The 23,332-nt window shown below is 63.4% G+C and overlaps 3 protein-coding genes across 20 annotated transcripts in view; 2 read left to right on the top strand and 1 right to left on the bottom strand.

Moving 5' to 3' along the window:
• Nucleotides 1–4,043: 4,043 nt before the first annotated feature.
• Nucleotides 4,044–12,728, top strand: LOC309840421 (uncharacterized protein; the record flags this gene model as incomplete). Its single annotated transcript, XM_082682477.1, has 12 exons — nucleotides 4,044–4,594; nucleotides 4,977–5,056; nucleotides 5,340–5,409; nucleotides 5,968–6,053; nucleotides 7,207–7,246; nucleotides 7,550–7,630; nucleotides 7,964–8,093; nucleotides 8,460–8,569; nucleotides 9,633–9,753; nucleotides 10,411–10,557; nucleotides 11,073–12,090; nucleotides 12,443–12,728. The coding sequence occupies exons 1-12, from the start codon at nucleotides 4,397–4,399 to the stop codon at nucleotides 12,726–12,728; spliced, it is 2,367 nt and encodes a 788-aa protein (XP_082538603.1). The 5' UTR covers nucleotides 4,044–4,396.
• Nucleotides 12,729–13,527: 799 nt separating this feature from the next.
• HRAS (HRas proto-oncogene, GTPase) lies at nucleotides 13,528–16,686 on the bottom strand. 6 transcript variants are annotated; one of them, XM_082749465.1, is made up of 6 exons: nucleotides 16,525–16,686; nucleotides 15,266–15,426; nucleotides 14,911–15,089; nucleotides 14,632–14,791; nucleotides 14,456–14,537; nucleotides 13,528–13,975 (listed from the first exon to the last, which is right to left on the bottom strand). In XM_082749465.1, exons 2-5 carry the CDS (start codon nucleotides 15,374–15,376, stop codon nucleotides 14,475–14,477), a joined length of 513 nt encoding a protein of 170 aa, XP_082605591.1. In that variant the 5' UTR covers nucleotides 15,377–15,426; nucleotides 16,525–16,686; the 3' UTR covers nucleotides 13,528–13,975; nucleotides 14,456–14,474. The 6 variants fall into 6 exon arrangements, with proteins under 6 accessions (XP_082605591.1, XP_082605592.1, XP_082605588.1 ...); XM_082749466.1 differs by having other exon boundaries at nucleotides 15,266–15,429; nucleotides 16,525–16,684; XM_082749462.1 differs by lacking the exon at nucleotides 14,456–14,537 and adding an exon at nucleotides 15,659–15,732 and having other exon boundaries at nucleotides 16,525–16,672.
• LRRC56 (leucine rich repeat containing 56) overlaps nucleotides 15,791–23,332 on the top strand; it is a 21,884-nt gene continuing 14,342 nt past the window's right edge. For 2 of the 13 annotated variants that reach the window (XM_082749445.1, XM_082749442.1), the window contains exons 1-4: nucleotides 16,857–17,069; nucleotides 17,561–18,760; nucleotides 20,440–20,512; nucleotides 20,967–21,153. In XM_082749445.1, the coding sequence (XP_082605571.1) occupies nucleotides 18,652–18,760; nucleotides 20,440–20,512; nucleotides 20,967–21,153 (369 nt within the window). In that variant the 5' untranslated portion in view covers nucleotides 16,857–17,069; nucleotides 17,561–18,651. Of the gene's footprint in view, nucleotides 16,103–16,854; nucleotides 17,470–17,560; nucleotides 18,761–20,439; nucleotides 20,513–20,966; nucleotides 21,154–21,273; nucleotides 23,001–23,332 lie in introns of those variants that run through there. The other 11 variants (XM_082749446.1, XM_082749451.1, XM_082749450.1 and 8 more) reach the window with 11 other exon arrangements.

Below are 23,332 nucleotides of genomic sequence, written 5' to 3'. Positions count from 1 at the left end.
AGAACTTTCTACAGAGTCCCACGGACGTGAGAAGAGAACCAACTTCAGAAACTGTGCTGAGGAAGATGGGCCCCAGTCAGTTCTCCAGGCTGTTGGCTGCATCCTAGAAGAGACACAGCAGATCAAACAAGCAGAAAGGGAACTGGCCCTGGTATGATGGAAGCTTGGCCTCAAGTGACCCAAACTCACTGTTAGGGTTAAGTCACCTGGTGATTCTGGAACTCCTAGTCTAGCGGTCTGCCCCAGCAGAAGGCAGTATCCAGTTCAACATCCAATCATCTGATTCTCTATGATTAACAGAAAATATGCAATACTCAATCAAAAGTACTTTGGCATACCAGTAAACTTAAGGTGAGATGACAAAGAACAGGTGATAGAAATGACCCAACAGAAACACACCTCAGTATCATCAAAGCCATATATGAAAAGTTCCCAGCAAATACCATTCTCAATGGGGAAAATCTGAGAGCCTTCCCCCTAAGCCCAGGATCATGGCAGGGCTGTCGATTATCACCACTGCTGTTCAGCATAGTACTACGAGTCCTAGCCTCGGCGAGCAGACAACCAAAAGAAATGAAAGGCATCCGAATTGGCAAAGAAGAAGTCAAACTCTCAGTTTTTGCCGAGGACATGGTACTCTAGGTGGAAAACCCAAAAGACTCCACCCCAAAATTGTTAGGACTCATACAGGAATTCAGCAAAGTGGCAGGATATAAAATCATTGCCCAGAAATCAGTTGCGTGTCTATACGCCAATAATGAGCCGGAAGAAAGAGAACATAAGGAGTCGATTGCATTTACAATAGCGCCCAAACCATCAGATACCGAGGAATAAACCCAACCAAAGAGGCCAAGGATCTGTCCTCAGAAAGTTACAGCATGCTCATGACAGAAATGGAGGAAGACACAAAGAAATGGAAATACGTTCTAAGCTCGTGGATTGGAGGAACAACCATTGTCAAAATGCCTATGCTACCTAGAGCAATCCCTATTAAAATACCATCCCTACACAGTCAATGCAATCCCTGTCAAAATACCATCTACTTTTTTCCCAGAGCTGGAACAAACAATCCTAAAATATGTATGGAACCAGAAAAGACCCTGAATAGCCAAAGGAATGTTGAAGAAGAAAACAGTGATGCTGGTGGCATCACAATTCTGGACTTCAAACTCTGTTACGAAGCTGTAATCACGAAGACAGTATGGTACTGGCACAAAAACAGACACATAGATCACTGGAACAGAATAGAGAGCCCCAAAATGCACCTTCAACTCTATGGTCAACTAATCTTTGACAAAGCAGGAAAGAATGTCCAATGCAAAAAAGATAGTCTCTTCAACAAATGGTGTTGGGAAATTGGACAGCCACATGCAGAAGAATGAAACACGACCATTTTCTTACACCACACACAAAAATAAACCCATAAATGTGAGACAGGAACCCATTAAAATCCTAGAGGAGAACACGGGCAGCAACCTCTTTGACCTCGGCCACAGCAACTTCTTGCTAGACATGTCTCTAAAGACAAGGGAAACAATGCCAAAAATGAACTATTGGGACTTCATCAAGATAAAAAGCTTTTTTGCAGCAAAGGAAACAGTTGACAAAACCAAAAGGTAACCAGCAGAATGGGAGAAGATATTTGCAAATGCCTTATCAGATAATGGGCTATTGTCAAACATCTATAAAGAACTTATCGAACTCTACACGGAAGACCAAATAATCCAATCAACAAATGGGCAGGAGTCAAGAACAGACCTTTCTCCAAGGAAGACACCCAAATGGCCAACAGACCCATGAAAAAAATGCTCACCATCGCTCAGCATCAGGGAAATACAAACCACAGTGAGATACCGCCTCACACCAGTCAGAACGGCTAAAATTAACAAGTCAGGAAACAACAAATGTTGGTGAGGATGCAAAGAAAGCGGAACTCTCTTATGCAAGCTGGTGCAGCCACTCTGGAAAACATATGGAGGTTCTGCAAAAAGTTAAAAATAAGGCTACCTGAGGACCCAGCAATTGCACGACTGGTTATTTACCCCAAAGATACAAATGGAATGATCTGAAGGGGCCCCGCACCCCAATGTTTATGGCAGCAATGTCCACAACAACCGAGCCATGGAAAGAGCCCAGATGTCCATCCACAGATGAATGGATAAAGAAGATTATATATATATACATATATATGTATATATATATACATATATATGGTGGAATAATACTTACCCATCCAAAAAAAGAAATCTTTCCATTTACAATGACATGGATGGGATTAGAGGGTATTGTGCTAAGCAAAATAAGTCAATCAGAGAAGGCAATTATATGATTTCACAACAGAGGAGCATAGGGGCACCTGGGTGGCTCAGTTTTTAAGCTTCTGCCTTCACTCAGGTCACGATCCCAGGGTCCTGGGATCAAACCCCCCATCAGGCTCCCTGCCCAGTGGGGAGCCTGCTTCTCCCTCTCCCACTCCCCTCTGCTTGTGTTCCCTCTCTCACTCTCTCTCTGTCAAGTAAGTAAATAAAATCTTTAAAAATAAAGAAAACACTATCTTAAAAAAGAAAAAATAATAGAGGAGCATAGGGGAAGGGAAGGAAAAATAAAAGAAGATGAAACCAGTGAGGAAGACAAACCATAAGAGATTCTTAATCATAGGAAACAAACTGAGAGAGTTACTGGAGGGCAAAAGGGTGGGGGAACAGGGAAATTGGGGGACGGGCATGAAGGAGGCACGTGACGGAAGGAGCACTGGGTGTTACATGCAACGGATGGATCACTGACCCCTATCTTTGAAACTAATACTACACTATATGGTAATTAATTGGATTTAAATAAAATTAAATTTAATTTTTTAAAAAGATCAGTTTAATAAAATCTTAAAAAAATTAAAAATTAAAATAAAAAAAACGATCAGTTGACCATATCAGAGTGCATTTCCTTCTGGACTCTCTCTTCTGCTCCACTGGCTTTTGCCAGAACCACACTGTTGTGGCTTTGTTTGTTCTTTTTTTCCTTTTTCTTTTTTCTTTTTTTTAGGATTTTATTTATTTATTTGACAGAGAGACACAGCGGAAGAGGGAACACAAACAGGGAGGTGGGAGAGGGAGAAGCAGGCTTCCTGCTGAGCAAGGAGCCTAATGGAGGATTCGATACCAGGACTCTGGGTTTATGACCTGAGCCAAAGGCAGACACCAGCCCAGGTGCCCCATGTGTCCCACAACTTTCCGAATTCACTCATTAGTTCTAACAGTTTTTGGTGGAGTCTCTAAGGTTTCCTATTTATAGTACCATGTCTTCAGCAAATAGGAACAGTTTGACACCCCCCTACCGATGCAGAGGTCTGTTGTTTTTCTTATCCGATTGCTGCAGCTGGAACTTTCAGTGCTGAGAAGGGACTTCCTTGTCTCGTTCCTGGTCTTAGGGGAAATGGTTTCTTCACCGTCGAGTATGAGGTCAGCTGTGGGTTTTCGTACATGGCCTTCACTGTTTTGATATACATTTCATTAAAACCCACTGTGTTTTTATGTTGTATTTTGTCAAACACTTTTTCTGTAAGTACTGAGATGACCTTATGGTTTTTGTCCTTTGTTAATGTGACGGATCACATTGGTTGATTTGCCAGAGGGGATGTGGGTGGGCAAAATGATGATGAATATTATAAGCTATAAACTTCCAGTTATAAAATAAACAAGTCACGGAAATTTTAAAAGTACAGCATAGGGAAGAAGTTGTTGTAATAACTTGTATGAAGACAGATGGTGAGGACACTGCTCCTGAGGAGCGCTGAATCACTAAGTTGGACTCCTGAAACTAGTGTAACATTGTGTGTTGACTCTACTTCAGTAAACATTCAAGAATAGAGGTTTCGGATAGAAATCACAATGGATCTGTGAAAGGCACTGATACAGCTGTTCCAGAAATAAAGGCACCTCTGCAAATATGACAGAGATTTCTCAAATGTTCTTCAATGTTAATTTTTTAAAGATTGATTTATTTATGAGAGAGAGATGGCACACTCACAGGTGTGAGCAGGGGGGAGAGGCAGCCAGACTCCTCGGGGAGCCCAAGCCCATCACAGGACTTGTTCCCACAACCCCGAGATCGTGACCTGAGCCAAAATCAAGAGTCGGAACTTCACCTGACTAAGCACCCCAGGAGCCCCTCAAATGTTCTCGGGTACAAAACACACGCTGGCAACCCTTGGGGTGGTAGGACATTGGTGACCCTGTCATCGAAGCAGGGGGGTGCCCTGAGGGCCCGAGCATGCGAGCTAAGGGTGGTGGGAGGGCGCCAAGCCCCCCTTCCCACCGCGCGTGGTACCAAGACCCTCCCCGGGAGTAAGACCTTCAGGGGGAAGGGCTCAGTGCAGACAGAACCCTGCTGGCCCGCATGGATGACACGGCCCCGCTGTCGGCAGAACGGCGGCGCCCCAGGGCTCCAGCGCTGCCTGGCGCGCACTCTGCTCTGTGACCGCAGGCAGCTGGAGACGCTGGCGCTCTCTGTTCCCGGCTCTGCCACACGTTCACTGACGTGCTCCCCGCATAAACCCTGTGGAGACAGCAGGCGTGGCTCCCACAGCGACAGGTCACAGGTGAGTGTGAGCTGCTCCCTTCGGGCCGCTGTGGGACCTACGGCTCCAGGGCTGTGGCCAAGAGCCCCCGCCCCGCCCCCCCCAGCACTGACTGTGAGCTGGCACAGGCAGCCTTTCCACGGCCCCCTGGAGGGCGGGCTGCCCCCGCGGCCACCTGGGTCCCAGCCTTCTGCGCAGGGAGCCCGCACGCCCCTCCCCTCCAGGGAGCACAGAGTCCCTCCTGCGCTCCCCTCCGCCCCTCCTCGGGCGATTCCCAAACCCCAGGCTGGCGAGCCCGTCCAGACTCTGGCATGTGTTCATGTGGGGACGTCCCGCTCACGGGCTTTTCCCTGTTGTCGCGTGAGCTTGTCACATCTCAGAGTCCCCTTCGATGCCCCCCAAGCCCGCAGGGACACTCGCTGGCCGACCGTTCCGTCCAGCCTCTGCCAGCCCCAGGCTCGGGGACACCACCCCAAGCATCAGGTCAGCAATTCCCGGAGAAACCCGGACCCCCGTGTGCTCCTGGGGACCATGTTCTCCGTGTGACCACGTGCTGGGGACGGTGGCTGGGAAGGAGTCTGGAGGCGGGAGTGCCCCGGGGAGGCAGTGCCCACGTGGGATCCGTCGACCCAGCACGGCCCTTGGAGCCCCAGGGTTCTCTCCACTCGGGGCTCAGACAGACTGGGGATCTGCCCGCTGGGAGCACCCGCCTTGGTTCCCTGGAGGTTCTCATGCAGGGTGCCCTCGGGGTGTTTTTGGTTGGCAGCACCATGAACCAGGACCTGGAGACTCTGATGGCCTTGGAACGGGCCCACATCCTAGCCAGTTACACCCAGGTGAGGCCCACAGGGGGGCCTCTGCAGGGGTGGGGCCCAGAGCCAAGGATGGGTGCCTTCAGCCCAGACAAGGACTAGAGTCCTCGGGTAAAAGTGCGACGCGGGGGAGGGTCCCTGGCATGGGAAGCAGCTGAGGGTCCATCAGGAATCCTAGGGGTTAATCGTCGGTGAGGTCCAGGCAGGGATCCCAGACAGCGGGCGCTCGGGGGATCCAGGGGGGTCCTAGGCGTGTAGGAGCAGGTCTGGCCCCAAGGGAGACTTCAGCCGCGAGAGCACGAATGCCCAGGCAGGGACCAGAGCCACAGTCCTGCAGAGGAGACCAAGGTGCTGTGGTTGGCCCTAGGAGTGGGGGAAGCCAGGCAGGGGACATCTCTGGTAGAGCCAGGGGTGGCAGTCAGCATGCTCCCAGAGCCGGCAGGGCCTGCCTCCCATGCTGCCCCTCTGCCGAGGGTCCTGGGCCCCCTGAGGATGCAGGGGCGAGAGGAGCCAGTCTGCCCCCTCCCATCCCCCTGCCCCTGGCTCGGACGGGACCCCCACCCCGGACCCCCTCTGTTTCAGGCACGCCCAGCGGGGTCTCCAGGGGACGCCCGGGAAGGTGCCGACCTCTCGCTGCGCAGGCTCACGGACCATCACGGCTTCCTGCAGTGAGTCCCGGGGCCGCCTCCGGCCAGCCCAGGGGCGGGATGCATTGGCAGGAACTTCTCTCTCTGGACGCAGGACCCATGTCCCCAGCTCAGGGCCTCGTCCCCGTAGCCCTCTGAGGGCCCGACTCTGCTCTGGCTGGAGCTGAGCGACCCGGGAGGCAGGTCGAGCACATGGCAGGAATTGAGTTGGGCCTTGGGCCAGGCCCCTGGCACCCCAACGAGGGGCCGCACGCCTGCTTCGGGGAGGCCCGGGGCCGGCCTCCTGCATTCTGTCTGTGCGTCCCGTCGGTCCAGCTGGGACTACAGAGGGGGAGGGCTCTGGGACGGTGGCGTCCTTTCCGTGGGAGGGCGGTGAGGTCCGGGGGAGGGCCGAGGGGTACCCTCGGGGACACCCCCAGGCCAGGCCCGCCACAGCTCCCGAAGGCTTCTGGGGGTTGGCAGGACGACGCCAGGAACCAGGCCAGGTCAGGGAGGGGTGATGGGCAGCAGAGGGAGGGGCCGACCCACCTGGGCGGGGGGCAGGGAGAGGGACAGGAGGCCGTCCTGGAGGGGGGCACCAGGGAAGGGGACTGCCTTGCTACGAGGGATGGAGGCTGTTAGGCCGAGGGGCCCCGCGAGACCTCACTGTGGCCGGAGACTCCATGAGCGGTCACAGCGCTGCTCCCGTGTCTCCAGGCACTGCTCGCCGCCCAGTGACCAGTGGCCGTGGAGGTCGGTGGGAAGGTGGGGCCGTGCTCGTGGCTCTGACAAGACGAGGGGCCAGAGCGGCAGAAGTGACCGGCAAGAGGGGTGGAGTCAGGGGACAGCAGGGTGATGGACACAGAGAGGGAGAGGCAGGCCGGACACTGGGCACGCAGGCCCCGTGAGCCCGTGGTGTCCTCAGACTCATGGTCACAGGGGCCACCCAGGCAGCAGTGACAGGACTAGGAGTGGCCCATCCCACTTTAAGAGCAGGTCCCTCCTGGGGGACCGCTGAGGGACCCCAGCCCAGCCCACCTGGCAGCAACCACCTTCTCACGCCCCAGGCTGCTGTCCCCCACGAGCCACAGGCAGCTGGCAGTCCCGGCCCTCCCTGGGGTCAGGCTCCCCTCCCCGGTCTTGGGGCTCCGGGCCGGGGTCTGGTCCTCAGGGCTCTGCTTCTCTTGCCTTCCAGGGAGAAGGAGCTGCCCGGCCTCAGCCCCCGAGAAGTCAAGGTACGAGCCTGTCCTGGGGCACGGGCAGGACACGGTGGGTGGGCGTGGGGCCGGTGATGGCAGACCCTGTCCCCAAAGCTGTTCCCAGGACTAAGTCACCAAAGCCCCGTCCCAGGAATCCGCACGTGGCCAGGAACGCGCCTGAGCCCCGGAGACGCAGTCCGCGGGAGCGGCCCTGTGCCTCTCAGGCCCCTCTCAGTCTGTTCCCAGCACAGTCCCGGCCCCCAGGGCTTCTGGACGCTGCCCATGGGCCGGTCTCCTGCTCTGCATGGCTTATCCGCTGCCCCCCTTCTCCTGCTCCAGCAACATCGCCAGGAGACCCGCAGGGCTGACAAGTGGGTGAAGATGCTGAGAAACTGGGACTACTACGGGCCCAGCGAGAAGGTGGGTGCCAGGGGCCCGCAGACGGCATCTGTCCAATGGGGGTGGGGGCGAAGCCCCTGCCTCCCCCGGACCCCAACCCCACGGGAGTGCCCCTGTCTGGGGCGAGTCTGCTGGCAGAGCCCAAGCCTCCCCAGTTCCAAGCCGGCAGCAGAGGAAGCGACGGGTCAGGGCCCAGTGCCCTCCTCCTCGTGGGAGACGGGGCCCAGCTCCGAGGAGACCCAGCCTCTCGGGGACGCCACGGAGCCAAAGCCAAAAGCTTCTGGATGCCTCTTGCTCCTAGGCCTGACGGGGCGGGCCTGGTTCTGGGTCCCGGCACTGCCCTCTCTCCTGCAGATGCGTCGGCGCCTCTATAAAGGGGTCCCTCCCCAGCTCAGGGCCTCGTCCCCTGCAGGTGAGGGGTCAGGTGTGGGCCCTGCTGCTCGATATTCCAAAGGTCAAGCCCACCCACCAGGGGCTGTACGAGGTAAGCCCTTCCACCCACAGCAGAGACGTGGCCCTTGGAGGAGGCCTGGGCAGGAGCCGAGAGCACCCCATGGGGAGAGGCGAGCTCGGGGGCCCAGGAGGACAGGGCTCCGTGCGGGGGAGGGGAAGACCCGTGGGCTGACCCTCGGGAGTGTCCTCGGCGCCCAGGCCTGCTGAACCCGATCCCTGTCATCCCGGGCACGGTGGGCTCCTGGGGGGGGCCCCGCCTCAGAGACCAGGGAAGGAAGGAGGTGTCCGCAGGACACGGCCCAGGGCGGCTCGGGACGCTCTCTGCTCCGGGGACAGTTGGTGGCAGTTGGGGTTCCGTGCCCTGATGCTGGCTCCTCCTCCCCGGCTCTGCCCCCAGACAATGAAGGAGCGGGCCCAACTGTCCTGCAAAGACATCAGACAAATCGACCTGGACGTGAACCGGACCTACAGGAACCACATCATGTTCCGGGACCGCTATGGCGTCGGGTGAGGCTGGGGGACAAGCAGGGCTCTGGGGGCACGGGAGCTCCTCGGGGGTCCGGCGCGACCCAGGGGGCTTCTGGGTGGGGGACGCGGGGTCTCTGAGGAGAGGGGGAGGAACGGCAGCAAACGTGGTCTCGGCCGCATGGTGAACGTGGGAGGAGGACCCAGGGGTCCCTACCCCCCCCCGGGGCTGCTGCGATGGGAGGGCATCGGGCCAGGGCCTGGCGGGCAGCCATGTGCGCGGAACCCAAAGGTTGGCGGGGGCCGGTAGGAGGGAGCCGAGCCAGAGGGCGGACGTGGCAGGGCCCACTACGGGGAGCTGGGGCCGGGCAGCACAGACTCGGCCGGGCGAGGACACACGTGGGCGGACGAGGGGCACACGGTCAGGGGACCGCCCGCTGGGTGTGATTCTGCGTGGACTGGCATTGTATTTCCCACAGTGGACACTGTGTGTAAAGATGGCCAGGACCCCGAACCCCCAAATGCCACCCGGCCCCGCCCCGGTCCCATGCTCACCCCCCGCACCCCCGCCGCACGCGTCCCGCCCCGAGCCTCGCAGAAGCCCGCGGGTCCCCTGGGGCTGCACTCTGCTCCTCGGGGGCTCCCACGCGGCTCGGGCAGGCCAGAGCCCCCACCCCGCTCTCCCTGTCCCCAGGCAGCGAGGCCTGTTCCCCGTCCTCCTGGCCTATCCCGTCTACAACCCCGTGAGTGTCCCTGCCGCCGGCCCTCCTGCCCCGCGGGGGCCCTTTGTCCCCAGGACGCCTGAGCAGGCGGGACTCCTAGTTGGGACTCCAGTTCCCATGGCCCCAGAGACGCAAGCGAGGGGCCCTGGACCCTAGGCCTGAGGCCAGGCTGGGGTGCAGACCTCAGTGCGGGGAGGGACGGCCCCTGAGTCCCGGAGGGCTGGGTGCGGGGGGGCTCTGGCCTGCACCGCTGTGGTGCTGACGCTCGGGGCTGGGTCCTGAGGAGCCCGTGGGAGGATCGGGACTGGGCGGGGAGGGCGGTTCCCTTGTCCTGACCTTTCCCCAGCGCGGTGGCCCCGTCCCATGGGGTCTGGCTCTTGCAGGAGGTGGGCTACTGTCAGGGGATGAGCGACATCGTGGGACTCCTCCTGATGTTCCTGGGTGAGGAAGACGCCTTCTGGGCCCTGGCCCAGCTGATGAGCTTGGAGACCCACGCCATGCACGGTAGGGGGCCTGCAGGGCGCCTGGGCGGGACCTGGAACTCAGGACTCCGTCCCTGCAGGGCGGCCGCAGCAGCGGCGGGGCAGTCTGGGACCCCCAGCCAGCCCGCCTCCCCTCCGGCAAAGGGCGCGGCCCCCTCAGGGCGTCTGTAGCCACGGCCACTGGCCCCAGCGTTTGCAGACTGTTCTCGCCTTCCCACGGGGCCTTCTGCCCCCGGTCTGGCAGCCGGCTTGCCCGCCGGGCCCCCCGGCATCCCACGGCCAGATGGAGCCCTGGCGGTGGCATGTCCCGCTCCCTGGACCCTCAGTCCGGCACCCAAGCCCAGGCGTTGGGCCTGCACACCCCATCACCCTCCCCGTGGGAGGTTCGTTCTGCCCCTCAGGGCTGGGGACCCCCTTGCCCCTGCTGCGACCACCGCGGAAGTGTGTTGGGCCCGACGGGCCTGGTGCTCAGCCCGGCCACCCACTCAGCTGGGTCTGTGAGGAGGAGGGACCCCTGGCCCGGCCCCCAGGCCTGGACGGCTCTGCTGCGGTTGCGGACGAGCGGGCGCAGCCAGCGCTGGGCGGGCTGTGGGCACACACTCCGGTCGGGGCATGGGAGCGGAGCCCCCCGGCAGACCCACCGCCCACCTGCTGGGGGCAAGGCCTGTGGCCTTCTCAGGGTTCTTCGCTCCGGGATTCCCAAAGCTGGCCCGTTTCCAGCGGCATCATGACAGCATCATGGAGAAGGAGCTCAGAGGCGTCCTTCTGCCAGGAGGAGCAAGGGCCGTACACCCCCAAGTGGTTTCTGCAATGTTTCATTGGGCGGGTAAGGCCCTCAGGCAAACCTGGTCCCTGACCTGCTCCCGGCCCCGGGCCCAGGGGAAGCCCGAGCTCAGCCTCACGCTCCAGACCAGCCAGGCCCGACCCCGAAGGCCCTGAGCCCGAGGCTCGCCGTCCTAATGCGTCCTGGAGCCCCAAAGGGGCCCCTTGAGGACGTCCCAGGGGACTGGTGCTATCCATCTCCGCCTCCCCAGGGAAGACCTCGTCAGCCTGGGAGCGGACAGGCCCTCGGGCCATTCTGCGGCCAGCCTGCAGTCCTACCAGAGTGTGTGGGCACCGAGGGTGGGACAGAGTCTGTGGCCCCCCAGGTCTGTGGGTCGTACTGGCCAGTCCCTCTCCGCCCAAGGTCGTCTGGAGCCCATCTTCCCCAGGAGGAGGACACCCACACAACGGGCTCCAGGGCCCTGTCCGACGCAGCCAGGGGTGTGGCAGGGGCTGGGCAGAGGGGAGTTCATCGCCCCGTGGAGACCCCCTGGGCCCCCCACACCCGCTCCCACGCAGACCCCCTTCGTGCTCACCCTGACGCTGTGGGACGCCTACATGCTGGACGGAGCGCGTGTCCTCACAGCTATGGCCTACACCGTCCTCAGGCTGCACCGCAGTACGGGACCCCGCGGGAGCCCAGGGGTGCCCCATGCAGGTGTGGGGGGCCGGGGAGATGGCCCACTGCTCCCGGGGGCGAGGAGCAGGCAGGCCTCGGTGGAGGGACACTGGCTGGCCGTGGCTTGGGGGCCCCCCTGCAGAGGAGCAGCGGCCACGGGGCCTCTCCTGCGCGGCTCTGCCCGTGGTGCTCCTGGGAACAGCGGGACGCCCAACCGCTGTCCCGGGCAGGATCCTGGGACAGTGGGGAGGCGCCCCTCTGCTCTGACTCACACCCATTGCCCAGACGCCTCCTGAAGCTGCCCCTGTCTTCCTTCAAGACACCCTGGCCCAGCCCTGGGCCCTGGAGGATGAGGCCGTCCTCAGACACCTTTGGGCCTCCATGGCCCATCTCCGACGGAGGAAATGCAACCTGCCCCTGCCAGGTGGGCTCCGGTCCCCGTCCCCTCCCGCCTCGCCCCCCTGGGGCAGCTCACAGTGGACCCAGTCCCCGGGGGCCCTCCTCTGTGTCTCTGACCCTCTGCTCTTCTGCTCCAACCTCAGGGAACCCAGGCCCGGCCAGGGCATCGGGGTGCTCCCCGAGGGGGCGGGGCCTGCGCGGCCTGGATGAGCTGGGAGGGGCAGGGCGGGGCGGACACCCAGGGAGCCGGGAGCGCAGCCTGGGGGCGCAGCCTGCTGGAGACACTGACCCAGTCTGCCTTTTTGCAGCCGGCCCTGAGGAGCTCCCCAAGATGCCCCTGGGCCAGGAGCAGATGTCCCCAGCCCCAACGGCCCTCCTCCCTGCTCCTACCCTGGAGACGCTCTCCAGAGCGGAGGGTCTGGCCTCCCCAGGCCCAGCCACACTCGCTGAGCAGCCGGGACCCCTTCCCCACCAGGCTGTGATCAAGGCCGAGCAGCCACTGCAGGAGGGAAGGTCAACGTAGGTAGCCCTTGGCTGCACCCCTGTGGCCTGAAGCCCCTGGGACCCTAGTTCTGGCACAGCTGCCCCCAGCCCAGGACCCCTCGCTGGCCCAGCAGCCCCCGCAGCAACGCAGCTCCCTCCCCAACCTGCCAGGACACCAGGGGTGTGTGTGCAGGGGGGGCCTGTGGACATGGCCTTGAGGCCACAACACTGGGTCCCTTTCTCTTTAACCCCTGCTGGGGCCACCCCGGGCCACACCCCAGACCAGGCCCCAAAACGTCTCTGGGTCTCATGGGATGAGGTCGCCCGAGCCCAGGAAGGAGGACGCTGTAGGGCCCGGGACACCCTTCCTGCCCTGGGGCCTCTGCAGCTCCTGCCCCTTTGTGGGCTTGGACCGGTCCAGCCAAGACACCTGCGGGCCAGCACTGAGCCTGCAGCCCCAGGGCCCTGAGCCTGCCTGGGCCCCTCTGATCACCTCCTTGATGGGAAAAGTAGATGCCCCTCGGCCTCTGGAGAAGAACTTGGGGGCCGAGAGGCTCTGGGCAGCCAGCACGGTGCCCTGCCTCCTCACTCGGGACTTCTTGGAAGATGGAAGTCCCCACCACCCCCACCAGGAGGTACAAGTCACTGACCTAGAGGGACCTCCTCTGGCCTGACCCCAGAGACAACACAAGCTCCCCCGCGACCAGAAGGAAGACTGATGGGTCTCAGGCCCCGTGGCCTTGGGCAGTCCTGAGTTCTGACCCAAGGCTGCTCAAGTCTTGAAGGACTCTCTGTGTCCACCTGGGGCTTGGGCGTGCCCCACAGGTGCACGACTCCCACCTAGGGCAGCGCTGGGGACCACAGGTTACCCCAGCCTGGGCGCATGGACAGGCAGGTGGGCCCTGCCCTCCCCTCCCCAACAGTAGGAGGCAGGGGCCACCAGAGCGCAGGTCTCCACCAGTCACCTGGCAGCCATGGGGCAGTGGCTGAGGCCAGGCAGATGTGTCGGGATCCTGTCCGGGAACCCGGACACTGCACACCGGCTCAGGTCCGCGTCCTCAGCACCTGCCTCTCAAGGAAACTCAGGAAACGTGCCGACACCTGCAGTCAGCACAGACGCCACGTGGGGGACACTAGCGCCCAGGCCTCTGTGGGACTTCCGCCTTCCCCTGAAGGAGCAGGTGTCTGCACCTGCTTGGTTCTGAAGAGAAGGAGAGGTTCTGAGGGGAAGACTCGCACCCTTGGTTCTGAGCCCCTGTTGACTGCTGGAAAGTTCAATAAAGTGTTGTCGAGGTCAAACGCAAAGCCGGCCTGACGCGTGGAGCCCAGACTCTCTGCGAGACGCGCCAGACAGACACCCAGACAGAACTGGGTGGCTCGGCCCAGGCCGCCTCCCCAGTCCCCGCAGAGGGGCCTCCAGGCAGACAACGCGGAGGGACCCAGGCGCCTTCCCATCTCACCCAGACGCCAGCGTCAAGACCATCCAATAATTTACTGCAACTCAGCCTGTGCCCAAAGGACCAGGACGGGGCTGGGGGACGAGTGACAGCCGGGTGCCGGTGGCCTCAGGTCACCACAGTCTGTGCAAAGCGTCCTGGGAGGTGTGCGGACTCCGTGCAGGGAGCCTGGGCCGGCCCGGGGGCGCTTCCTTCCTTCCCTCCCCTGCCCCTCCCTCCGACGGCAGCACCTCCTCCTGGCATCCGGCACCTGCATGCCTCATGCCCGTGCTCCGTGCCCGTGCTCCGGGGCACAGAGGGCCTGCGAGATGGTGGGGGGAGGGGCGGGGGGCCCCGAAGGGACGTCAGGACAGCAGACACTTGCAGCTCATGCAGCCGGGGCCCCCCTCGTCGGGCGGGCTCAGCTTCCGCACCTTGTGCTGCCGAATCTCGCGCACCAACGTGTAGAAGGCATCCTCCACGCCCTGGGAAGAAGGGGCCGGTTCAGAGTGGGGCTCAGCCTGGGGGCCTGGCAGGGGAGGGGACCGAGGGACCCCCAGCCTCAAGCTCAGGTAGGACCCTGCCCTCCCCCCCTTCCCATGCCAAGTCCCACGTGGCTGTCGGGCCCCGCTTATCCCGCAGCCCCAGGCCTGCCCCCACCAGGCAGCTCGCTCCTCAGGAGCCTCCCCGACAGGACGGGCCGGGGGTCTGGCTCGCAGCTTGAACATCCCCGTGTCCCTCTCCTTTCTGACCTGCCAACCTTGTCCCCACCAGCCCGTGAAGGGGAAGGGCCGACAAGGGCCCACAGGGCACTCTGGGGGCCGAGAAGCCAGGGCCCCAGGGTCGCCGCTCCGGCCTGGCTCAGGGCAGCTCTCTCCAGGGACCTCCGCCTCTCCCTGGAGCTGGGTCAGCGCAGACCCTGGGCCCTGGCCTCCCTCGCTGCCCTGCCGTCCGGGGACACTTACAGCGCTAGGGGCCGCTGGGTCACGGGGGTCCCGGAGGGTCCCAGAGGGTCCCGGAGCTGGAGCCAGAGCCAGAGCGGCTGCCCTGTGTCGGGGGAGAGGGGGCATGAGCACTGCTCCCTGGCAGGGGCGGGGCGGGGCGGGTCCCTGGCTTGCGGTGGGGTGCGGAGCCGGCTCACCTGGCGCGTCTTAGCCGACGTCTCGATGTAGGGGATGCCGTAGCTGCGGGCGAGGTCCTGTGCCTGCCGGGACTCCACGGTGCGGGCAGCCAGGTCACACTTGTTCCCCACCAGCACCATGGGCACGTCATCGGAGTCCTTCACTCGCTTGATCTGCTCCCTACAAGGAAGAAAGTGGGAGCCAGTCGCTCGGCCGCAGGCACAGCTGCATCCAGAACCAGGACAGAGAATGAGGAGACACCAGGACAGGGAAGCGCCGAGGGCCGGCCAGCAGCTCACCTGTACTGGTGGATGTCCTCAAAGGACTTGGTGTTGTTGATGGCAAACACGCACAGGAAGCCCTCCCCGGTGCGCATGTACTGATCCCGCATGGCGCTGTACTCCTCCTGGCCTGCCGTGTCCAGGATGTCCAGCAAGCACGTCTCCCCGTCGATGACCACTTGCTTCCGGTAGGAGTCCTGCAGGAGGACAGGGCTTCAGGAACGCCCCCGACCTCTCCTAGGATGGGCCCATACGGGGCACCTCTCCTGCCCCGCCCCCAAGTCCCACAAGTGGGGGACGCCCTCCCGTGGAGCACACGGATGACAAGCCCACCTCAGGAGTGGAGGCTGGGGACAGGAGCGCTGACACTCACCTCGATGGTGGGGTCGTACTCATCCACAAAGTGGTTCTGGATCAGCTGGATGGTCAGGGCACTTTTCCCCACGCCTCCAGCGCCCACCACCACAAGCTTATATTCCGTCATCGCTCCTCAAGGGCTGAAGCACGGGGCACTGCGGTGGTCTCCCGTCCCGCCTGCTGAGGGAGCCACACTCAGCATAGGCCCAGCCCCACAGAGCAGGCTGTCCCACCCCCTGGCCCCAAACAGCCAGGGAACCGGGCCCAGCCCCCCCCCCCCACCTGCAGCCCCTCCAGCCCAGGGGTGGCAGAGGGCCCCCACTCCAGCTGCACTTATGGCTCTGAGAGAGCAGGGAGCTGGCCCCCAAAAGGCAGAGCTGACAGCTGAGAGCATCTCCCAAGCACGCACCCAAATTAGAAGTTGCTGGGTAGGCAGAAAGCCGGAGCTGGAAGCCCTGCAGGCTGAGGTTACCGGTCCCCTCCCTGCAAGAACAGGTCGGGCCACAGCAGCGTGCCCGGGCAGGCCAGCGCCAGCCTTAGACCGGCTGCGGACCCCCCCTCCCCACCCCAGCATGTTGCTGCCTTTGACAAGCATTTACTGAGCGCCTACTGCATGCCAGCCGCTGTTCCAGGCGCAGGGGGACGGGCAGAGAAAGAAGCCCCCGCCCCCTTCTCCAAGGAAAAGGCCGGCACGCGTTAAAATAAGGGGAAACCCACGGTATCCTGCTGCCAATGAGCTGCGGAGAAAGGAAGACCGAGGAGGCGGCCCGGCGCGGGTTGGGGGGGAGGACGGCTCCCGGTAACGGGCCGAGCGAGAGAACAGGCCCAGCGGAGGCGCGGGGCAGGGGTGCAGGTGAGCAAGACTCAAGGCCTCCGGCTGGGGTGTGCCGATTTGTGAGGTTGAACGCGGGGTGCCCTTGCTCCTGTCCCCAGACAGTGGGCAGCGATTTCCTAACCCCTGACTCGCCGGCTGTGTACCGTGATGGCCGCCCAGTGCCCGAGCCCTTGGGAGCGCGCCGTGGACTCGAGGGGGGCCGCGGCGGACCTCGGCTCGGGAGGCCCCCCGCACGCTGCCCGAGAGCACGGCTGGGGCCCCGCGGAGGGCAGGGCCAGGAGCGCGGACACACCGCGCCCCCGCCGCCGCCCGCAGCCCTCCCGCCCGCTGCTCACCTGCGCCCCCGCGCGCCCCGCCGCCGCCGCCGCGCCTCCAACGCCCCGCGCCGCAGCCCCGGTCCGGGCCGCCGCCCGCCCCCCGCCCGCCCCCGCCGCACTCACCGCTCACTGGCGCGACTGCCCTCGGGGCCGGGGCCGGGGCCGGGGCGGGGAAAGGGGCCGCGGCCGGGGCGCGCGGCTCGCCCAGCTCATGGGCTCGGTCCGCGGAGGGTGCGGCTCCGGCTGCGGGCGGCGGGCGGCGGGCGGCGGGGCGCGGGCGGCGGACACTCGGGGAGGTGGGGGGGGGCGGTGGCGACCGGCGCAGGCCCCGCCCTGCGCCCGTCCGTCAGCCTGGCGCGGCTTGCCATTGGCCGAGGGCGCCGGGCCCCGCCCTGGAGCCGTCCCGCCCCGTCCCGCCCCGCTCCGGTAGGCCGACCCGCCCGCCCGTCAAGAGCCGTGGCCGGGCGGGGCTTCCGGGAAACGGCCCTGAGGGCGGTGCGGGCCCGCGAGGCCCTCGTGGGCCGCGGCCTAGGGGCGGTGGGCGCTGCCAGGCCGGAGGACTGCGAGGACGCGAGGTCAAGGGTCCGGGCGCGACGGCTTCTCCGGAGAGGTTCCGGACTCTCCCAGGGGAACGGAGGCCCCTCAGGAAAGCCGGACCGACGGCGGTCGTAGGCTGGGGCGGGGTCGCTGCGGTCCGGCTCGAGCCCCTGCCCTGCCCGGGAGGGCTTCCTTGCGTCGCGACGCGCGGTCCACCGAGGGGGCCCCGGAGCCGAAGGCCAGCCCGGGGGACGAGCCTCAGGGAGGGTGGAGGGCCAGCGCCGCGGACGCCCCCCGGACTGGGGGACTGAGGGGTGGACGGAAGCCTGGAGCAAAGGAGAGGGGCGGCCGGGGCGAGGGTCAGGCTCCCGGACGGGCCGCGCCGGAAGCCTCTGGGACCCCCAGTGGCCGGAGGCTCGGCTGCCTTGCGCCCCTCTTCCCGTGCGGTGGCTCCCCTGCGCCCCTCCCCGGACACCTGGCACCTCGGTTAGTCCTTGGGCGCGGCACAGCCGGTGAGCCCAGGGCCAGAAGGTGCCGGGGCGTCTCTGCGGGGTGGGCGGGCGGGGGGCCCGTCTGCGCCCACGGAGCAGCGAAACACACATATCCTTTTTATCCCGTATAGGGGGTCTTGCTTCTCTCCAGTGCGCAGCCCCGCCGGGACTCCGAGGACCGGCCTTCTCCCGCACCCCCTCACCACCAGCCTCGCCCAGCTTGAGCAGGCCCTGCAGACCGGCCCCCCCAGCTGCCCACCACCCAGCCCTGCCAACCCTACACAAGCTTACCGTGTGGCCCAATTAACAAATGGTACCCAGCAAGTCGCACCCAAAAGTTGCTCCGAGGGGTGTACTGAAATTTCCCCCATCCCAAGCACAAACGCACATCCCATCTCCTTTCGAGATTTTAAAAAACACATGGTTTTAACATTTTAAAAATTTTCAAAGTGGTGCAGAAACACACCCTCCTTATTTACAAAGAAGGAATGACGCGTTCCACAGAAGACCCAGCGTTGCTTGGCTTGGACGCCACCCCTCCCCATCCCCTGTCCCCTCCCAAGCCGGCCCGGGGCTGTTCTCCGGGAGCTCAGCCCACTGCAGGCCGTGACCTTGGCGGACCCCTTAGGGGGCCGCCCCGCCACACCGCATCACCGACCCCACGTGCCGTGGCAGTCTAGAACAGGGCGGGATTCGCGCCTGGCGCGCATAAACAGGAGCGGGTGGCGGCGTCCCTCGGGAGCATGGACACTCCAAATTCCCCTCCGGGTGTCCAGGTCTGCGTTTCCCTCCTCTTCGGGGGATCCTTTCCCATGGCGCTTCCTTTTGTTTTGGCATCGACCACACTGGGAGGCGAGTGTACATCTCTGAAGGCCGGGACCTCAGGGACGACCCTCCCAGCCGGGAAAGGTGGGCGCTGCTCTGCACCAGACACTGCCTTTGCAGGGGCTGACCCCTAGCCTGTCCGCGCCCCAGCCTCCTCGCCGCCCCACCCCTCCACCCCAGCGGCTTGATGGACTTTCACCTCCGCCCCCTGGCTCCCGCCCAGCGCACAGGGCGCCTACCGCGTGGGGCCGAGCCCTCCAGATCCCAACCGTGTAGGCTGCTGCCCCGCCCCGCCGGCCTGCCCTAGCAACCGTTGCTAAGGGGCGTGGCCGAGCCCGGAGGTTCCCGCGGACTCATGAATATTTTAGCATTCAAATAAGGCTCCGGCCTCGTTGCCATGGCGCCCCGGCCCCGCAACCCTGCCACCGGAAGAACGACCCCGAGTCGGAGTGAGCGCCCGGCAGCGGAGGGCGCCCAGGGCGGTGGCACCGGGACCGACCCCGCAGGTGAGAGCCAAGCACGCTTATGGGCCTTGGGCCGTCCCGGTGGTACCCCTAGATGTCCAGTCTGGTCCTTCAGGGGCCCCGCCCACAACCCTAGCCATGCTTCGAAGGGCTCAAGGCCCTGCGCCTGCGAGGGGAGGGAGGCAGGGACCCAGACTCTGCTCTGGGTGTTTCCATAGTGGGGACCTAGGAGGGGCCAGGCCCTGCCCTCTGAGCCCCTCTACTCTGAGGTGAAGGGGTGGAGTCGTGCAGGGGACCCGGAGAGCTGATGACCCAGGCCAGGGGTTGGCATTAGCCTGTGGACATAGGCCCGCAGGTTCCCAGCTGGGGAGGTTTGTGGGGCTCCCAGAGGGGCAGGGCAGGGTGGGAGCAGGGCCATGAATGGACAGTTCCAGCCAGGGCAGGAATGGGAGGGGACAGTGTTTACAAGGGAGCTGCGGCTACCAGCCCAGGCCTGGCTTCTTGGACCCCAAGACCCTTGGGCTAGACAGGACCAGTACGCGGGGCAGGGGCAGGGTAGGACCTCTAGCGATCCGCTGTCAGGCACAGAAGGGAAGGCAGTGCGCTCAGCTCACGATAATGCCCAGAGGCATCCTGGGACTACAGCCTGACCAGCCTATACATCCAAGGCTGGGATGAGGGCAGGCAGCGCTTCCCGGGAGGCACAGTGGCAGGGGCCCTTCTGCCAGGTTTGGGCTTTTCACCAGCTGGAGAAAGGCAGACAGCAGAGGGAACCTGTGGAAAGAAATCCTGCCTGGAAACCCTGTGAGTCTGTATGTTGGGGCTCACCTGCACGGCCTTGACCTCCTTGGACCCTCAGGGTACAGATCACTTTCCAGATGAGGCCACTGAGGCACACAGAGCCTGGGCAGCTTGTCCCAGGGCTCAGCAGCCCCTTCCAAGGCTTCTGCAAAAGCCCCGCTGGCTGCTCTCCCAGCCCCAGGCATGAGCGAGAGGGCACAGCTTAATGCATCCAGGGGGCTGAGAGAGGAGCAGTGCCGGCCTGTGCCCCCACCACACCCACCAATTCCTCCAGCGGGTGGGGGAGAGCCCCCCTTCCACACATGCGGACACAGCAGGCAAGCACGCTGCCCACAGAGGGCCCACTCGTCTTGGGGTGCAGTGCTCACTCCAGAGAATGAGCTGAAGAACAAAACGTGTCAAACTTCTCAGGAAAGTAAATCCAGGAAGGGCAGGGTAAGACAGGTGCAGTGGTCAGCGAGGCCTCAACCCAAGTTGGAGGGAAGTGCCCAGATCATTCCAGGCAGACTTCTGGCTCTAACCCTAGAGATGGCTCCAGGGCCAGGGGTCAGGCCAGGCATCTGCACCTTTAAGGGGCAATTCCAGGCACGCCTCATGCAGGTGTCCAGGGACACACTGGACAACATCCCTTGGAGCCTGGGGCTGAGGGGGCTCCAGAGGGACAAGGTGCCAGGGAGGCCCACCCGTGAGAGACAGTACAGACTGACAGACCTGGGACCCCTTTTGGAGAGAGGATGGCATTAGTCACCACCTGACTGTTCCTCATCAGCCAGTCCAGGTCCCCCATCAGGATGATCAAAGGACCTGAGGGCCAGTGCCCATAGGGACAGCCCTGACCACCTCCACACCTGGCCCTATGGCCTCAGCCTGGCCTGTCCCAAATGCCCTGGCCAGGAGGCTACCATGGCTCTCTCCTGCAGGTGTCACCGAAGACACATGCTACTGCCTTGTCTGGATGTTTGACCCGTGGTGGGAAAAGGCAGCTGCCTCCAGGTGAGGGGCTCGGTGGGCAGAGGGATGTGGGGAATGCTTGAGAGCCTGACCCTGGGCCCCCAGGCCTGGAGATCATTGGTGGAGACACACAGCACAGGGCCTGAGCCAAGGGCTTGCTGCTGGCCCCAGCTGACAGGGCGAACATGACCTGGGGCCTCCCCTCAGACGCACAGCCTGGGCAGGACCTCAGATAGGGGAGTTCCTGCTGTGGACCCTGAAGGATGGGTAGAAACACAAGGAGGTGACCCGCCCAGACCCCAGTGGGTGAGAGCTAAGGCTGAGTGGGCAATGGTGAGGCCATCACGAGTCCCCTGGCAGGCTGAGCCCGAGTGAGTGAGAGCCCCTTCAGAGCCAGGCAGGATGAGCCAGGCAGCCCCAGAGCCCTGCTGCGGGCGGGCCCAGCCAGGGGGAAGAGCAAAGGCTTAGTGGTTTTGCCCTCTGCCTGTCCACGCAGGTTGGATGTGAATGGCCCAGGCCTGGGACAGAGCCCACGGGCCTCGGCCAAGCGCGGCCACGGCCCCGGTGCGGGAGCTGAGCTGGCAAGGCCTGCAGACCCCCGCCCACAGAGCAAGGACCCAGGCCGCCCCAGGGACAGGTGTGCCGAGGGGCTGGACGATGAGTCCCTGTCGCCTGCCCGGCTGGTGAGTGCTGAGGGGTGGAGGGCTTAGGCCACAGGGGTGCGATGGGGCAGCCTGGGGCATGTCCAGCCTGCGCTCGATCGGCAGCCCACCGAGCCCTGCCTGACTGAGGGCTGCTTTCAGCCCCGCTTCGTCCCCAGAACTGCCTCACCCTCAGGGCCAGCCCCAGGGGCCTGGTGACACCGATGGCCCCCAGGCACACAGGACGCCCGAGGGCGTGAGCTCGGCAGGAACTCCCAAGTGTTCTCCTGGTGCCAGGAACCACTCCGTGAACCCCAGAAGCCCCCTGTTGGAGTAGCACCGTTCTGGTGGGCGGCTGGGCGGCAGACAGCGCCAGGTGCACGGAAGGGGCAAACCTCCAGGGGTCAATGAAAACACAAGCAAAGAGAGGGTCCCCTGCCGTCCAGGGCGGGCTGGCGAAGCGGCGGCTGCTCCCGGGTCCCACTGACTGTGTCGGGGGCAGCTGGGGAAGGCTTTCTCCCAAACCTGGTGGGGGGGTTGCTGCTGCCCCCCCCTCCCATCCTGTGGCCCACTGGGAGATGCAGAGCCTTCTTGACTCCAGGTTCCCACCCAGCAACACCTCTGGGCAACTCCGCACCCACTGTTGGCCATGCTGAGGCGGCAGGTCCCACCGGGTCCAGGCACTGCCCAGGGTCCAGGCACTGCCCAGGCAGCCCTCAGGCCCACACCCACCCTTGCACAGGGTAAGAACGTGCAGTGCCCGGGGAGGGGTCCCTTGGAGACTCAAAGGTGACATGCTCACCAGCATGCAGAAAGGAGCCTGGCTGCCTGAGGTCCCTGCCCGCCTTCCTGACCAGCTGACTCACAGAAAAGCATCCCACTGATCAGGGAACGTGGGAGCGACACTCCTGCCGGGCCCCCTCCCCAGGCTCCAAGCCAGCTCCTCTGTGTGCACGGCCCTTCAGCCATGCCCACAGGCCCCTACCTTCCCAGGGGCTTGATCCAACTTGGAGTCCATCAGGACGGCCCTCCCACCAGCTGCTCAGCTGGGGGACAGAGACAGGCCCACCCCTGCACCGGCCAGCTCTGGAATCCCCGTCCTTCTGCACATATGAGGCCTGGTTCAGACACCACAGGTGGGCTTGTTAGAGGGGCCCTCCTGGAGCCACAGGGGACACCTGGCTGCACAGACTACAGGCTGACCTGCGAAGGCACTCCGGGCACTGGCTGACCCATGCACGGAGCTGGGGTCTCATCTGCTGGACAGAGCAGATGGCTGGGGACAGAACTCCCTTCTCCGGACAGCAGGACAGGGAGGGTCCAGCCTGGCCGTGCCGGGCAGTGCCAGGAGCAAGGTGCGGGTAGGGGCAGGCCCCCCCACCGCACCCTAGCTGGACCCGGAGGGGGACCAAGCCTTGTCACCCACCTGGAATCACACGCTGGGAGCCAGGCCAGGAGCTGCACTTTCCTGGGGTTCACTGGACTCTCTGTTTCATTCCCTTTCCATTTTATGCTCGTTCGTGGAAGACAGTGCCCAACAGGAGGTGTCCCTGCAGAAGTGTGTATGGTCACTATCTTCCTCAGACGGATGGTGGGGGATGTCCCTGCCGCTCAGAAGGCTTTGTACGGCCCGGGAGCCCTACAGAATCGGGCTAGTTGGGGTGCAAGCAGCATCGTGACTCTGTTCCCGCAGATCCGCTTGGACACCCCCACATCCTCGGGGCAGCGCCTACCCACAGCACGTCAGCTGGGCCCTGCTGACACCGAGGCCCCCCGCAGCTGTCCCTTGGGCGGCCTTCCCCAGCACCTGGGCCTGGCGCGTCTCCGTATCTGTCATCTGCGGACACACAATGCTGACCACAGACCGCCCAGGTTCTGGCTGCGATGAGGTGTCTGTCCTCAGGCTTGGGGTCTGCCCGGCAGGTTCCCACTGGGAACCAGGCTAAGGGGGTCATGTGGGGCAGCCCTGTTTATGGTCAACACCTGGGGGGAAGCAGCAGGTGAACCCAGGTGCACACTTGAGGGCTCCCTGGGCCAAGCCCAGCACGCATAAGGCCACCTGCTCTGGGGTCCGTGTTATCACTGGGCAGAAACAGACGACCGTTCGAATTCAGGGGAGCAGGGACAAGTGTGAGCAACGGTCCACCTGCCCCCACACCCCCCGAGCCTCCACACCGCCAAGTCCCCATTAACCACACATCAGGTGAGCCCAGCGTCTTGG

This window comes from Mustela nivalis (assembly GCF_964662115.1).
Source record: "Mustela nivalis genome assembly, chromosome: 9".
NCBI classification, from domain to species: domain Eukaryota; kingdom Metazoa; phylum Chordata; class Mammalia; order Carnivora; family Mustelidae; genus Mustela; species Mustela nivalis.
Note: the sequence above shows the minus strand (reverse complement) of the source record. Positions and strands in the feature narration are given on the sequence as shown.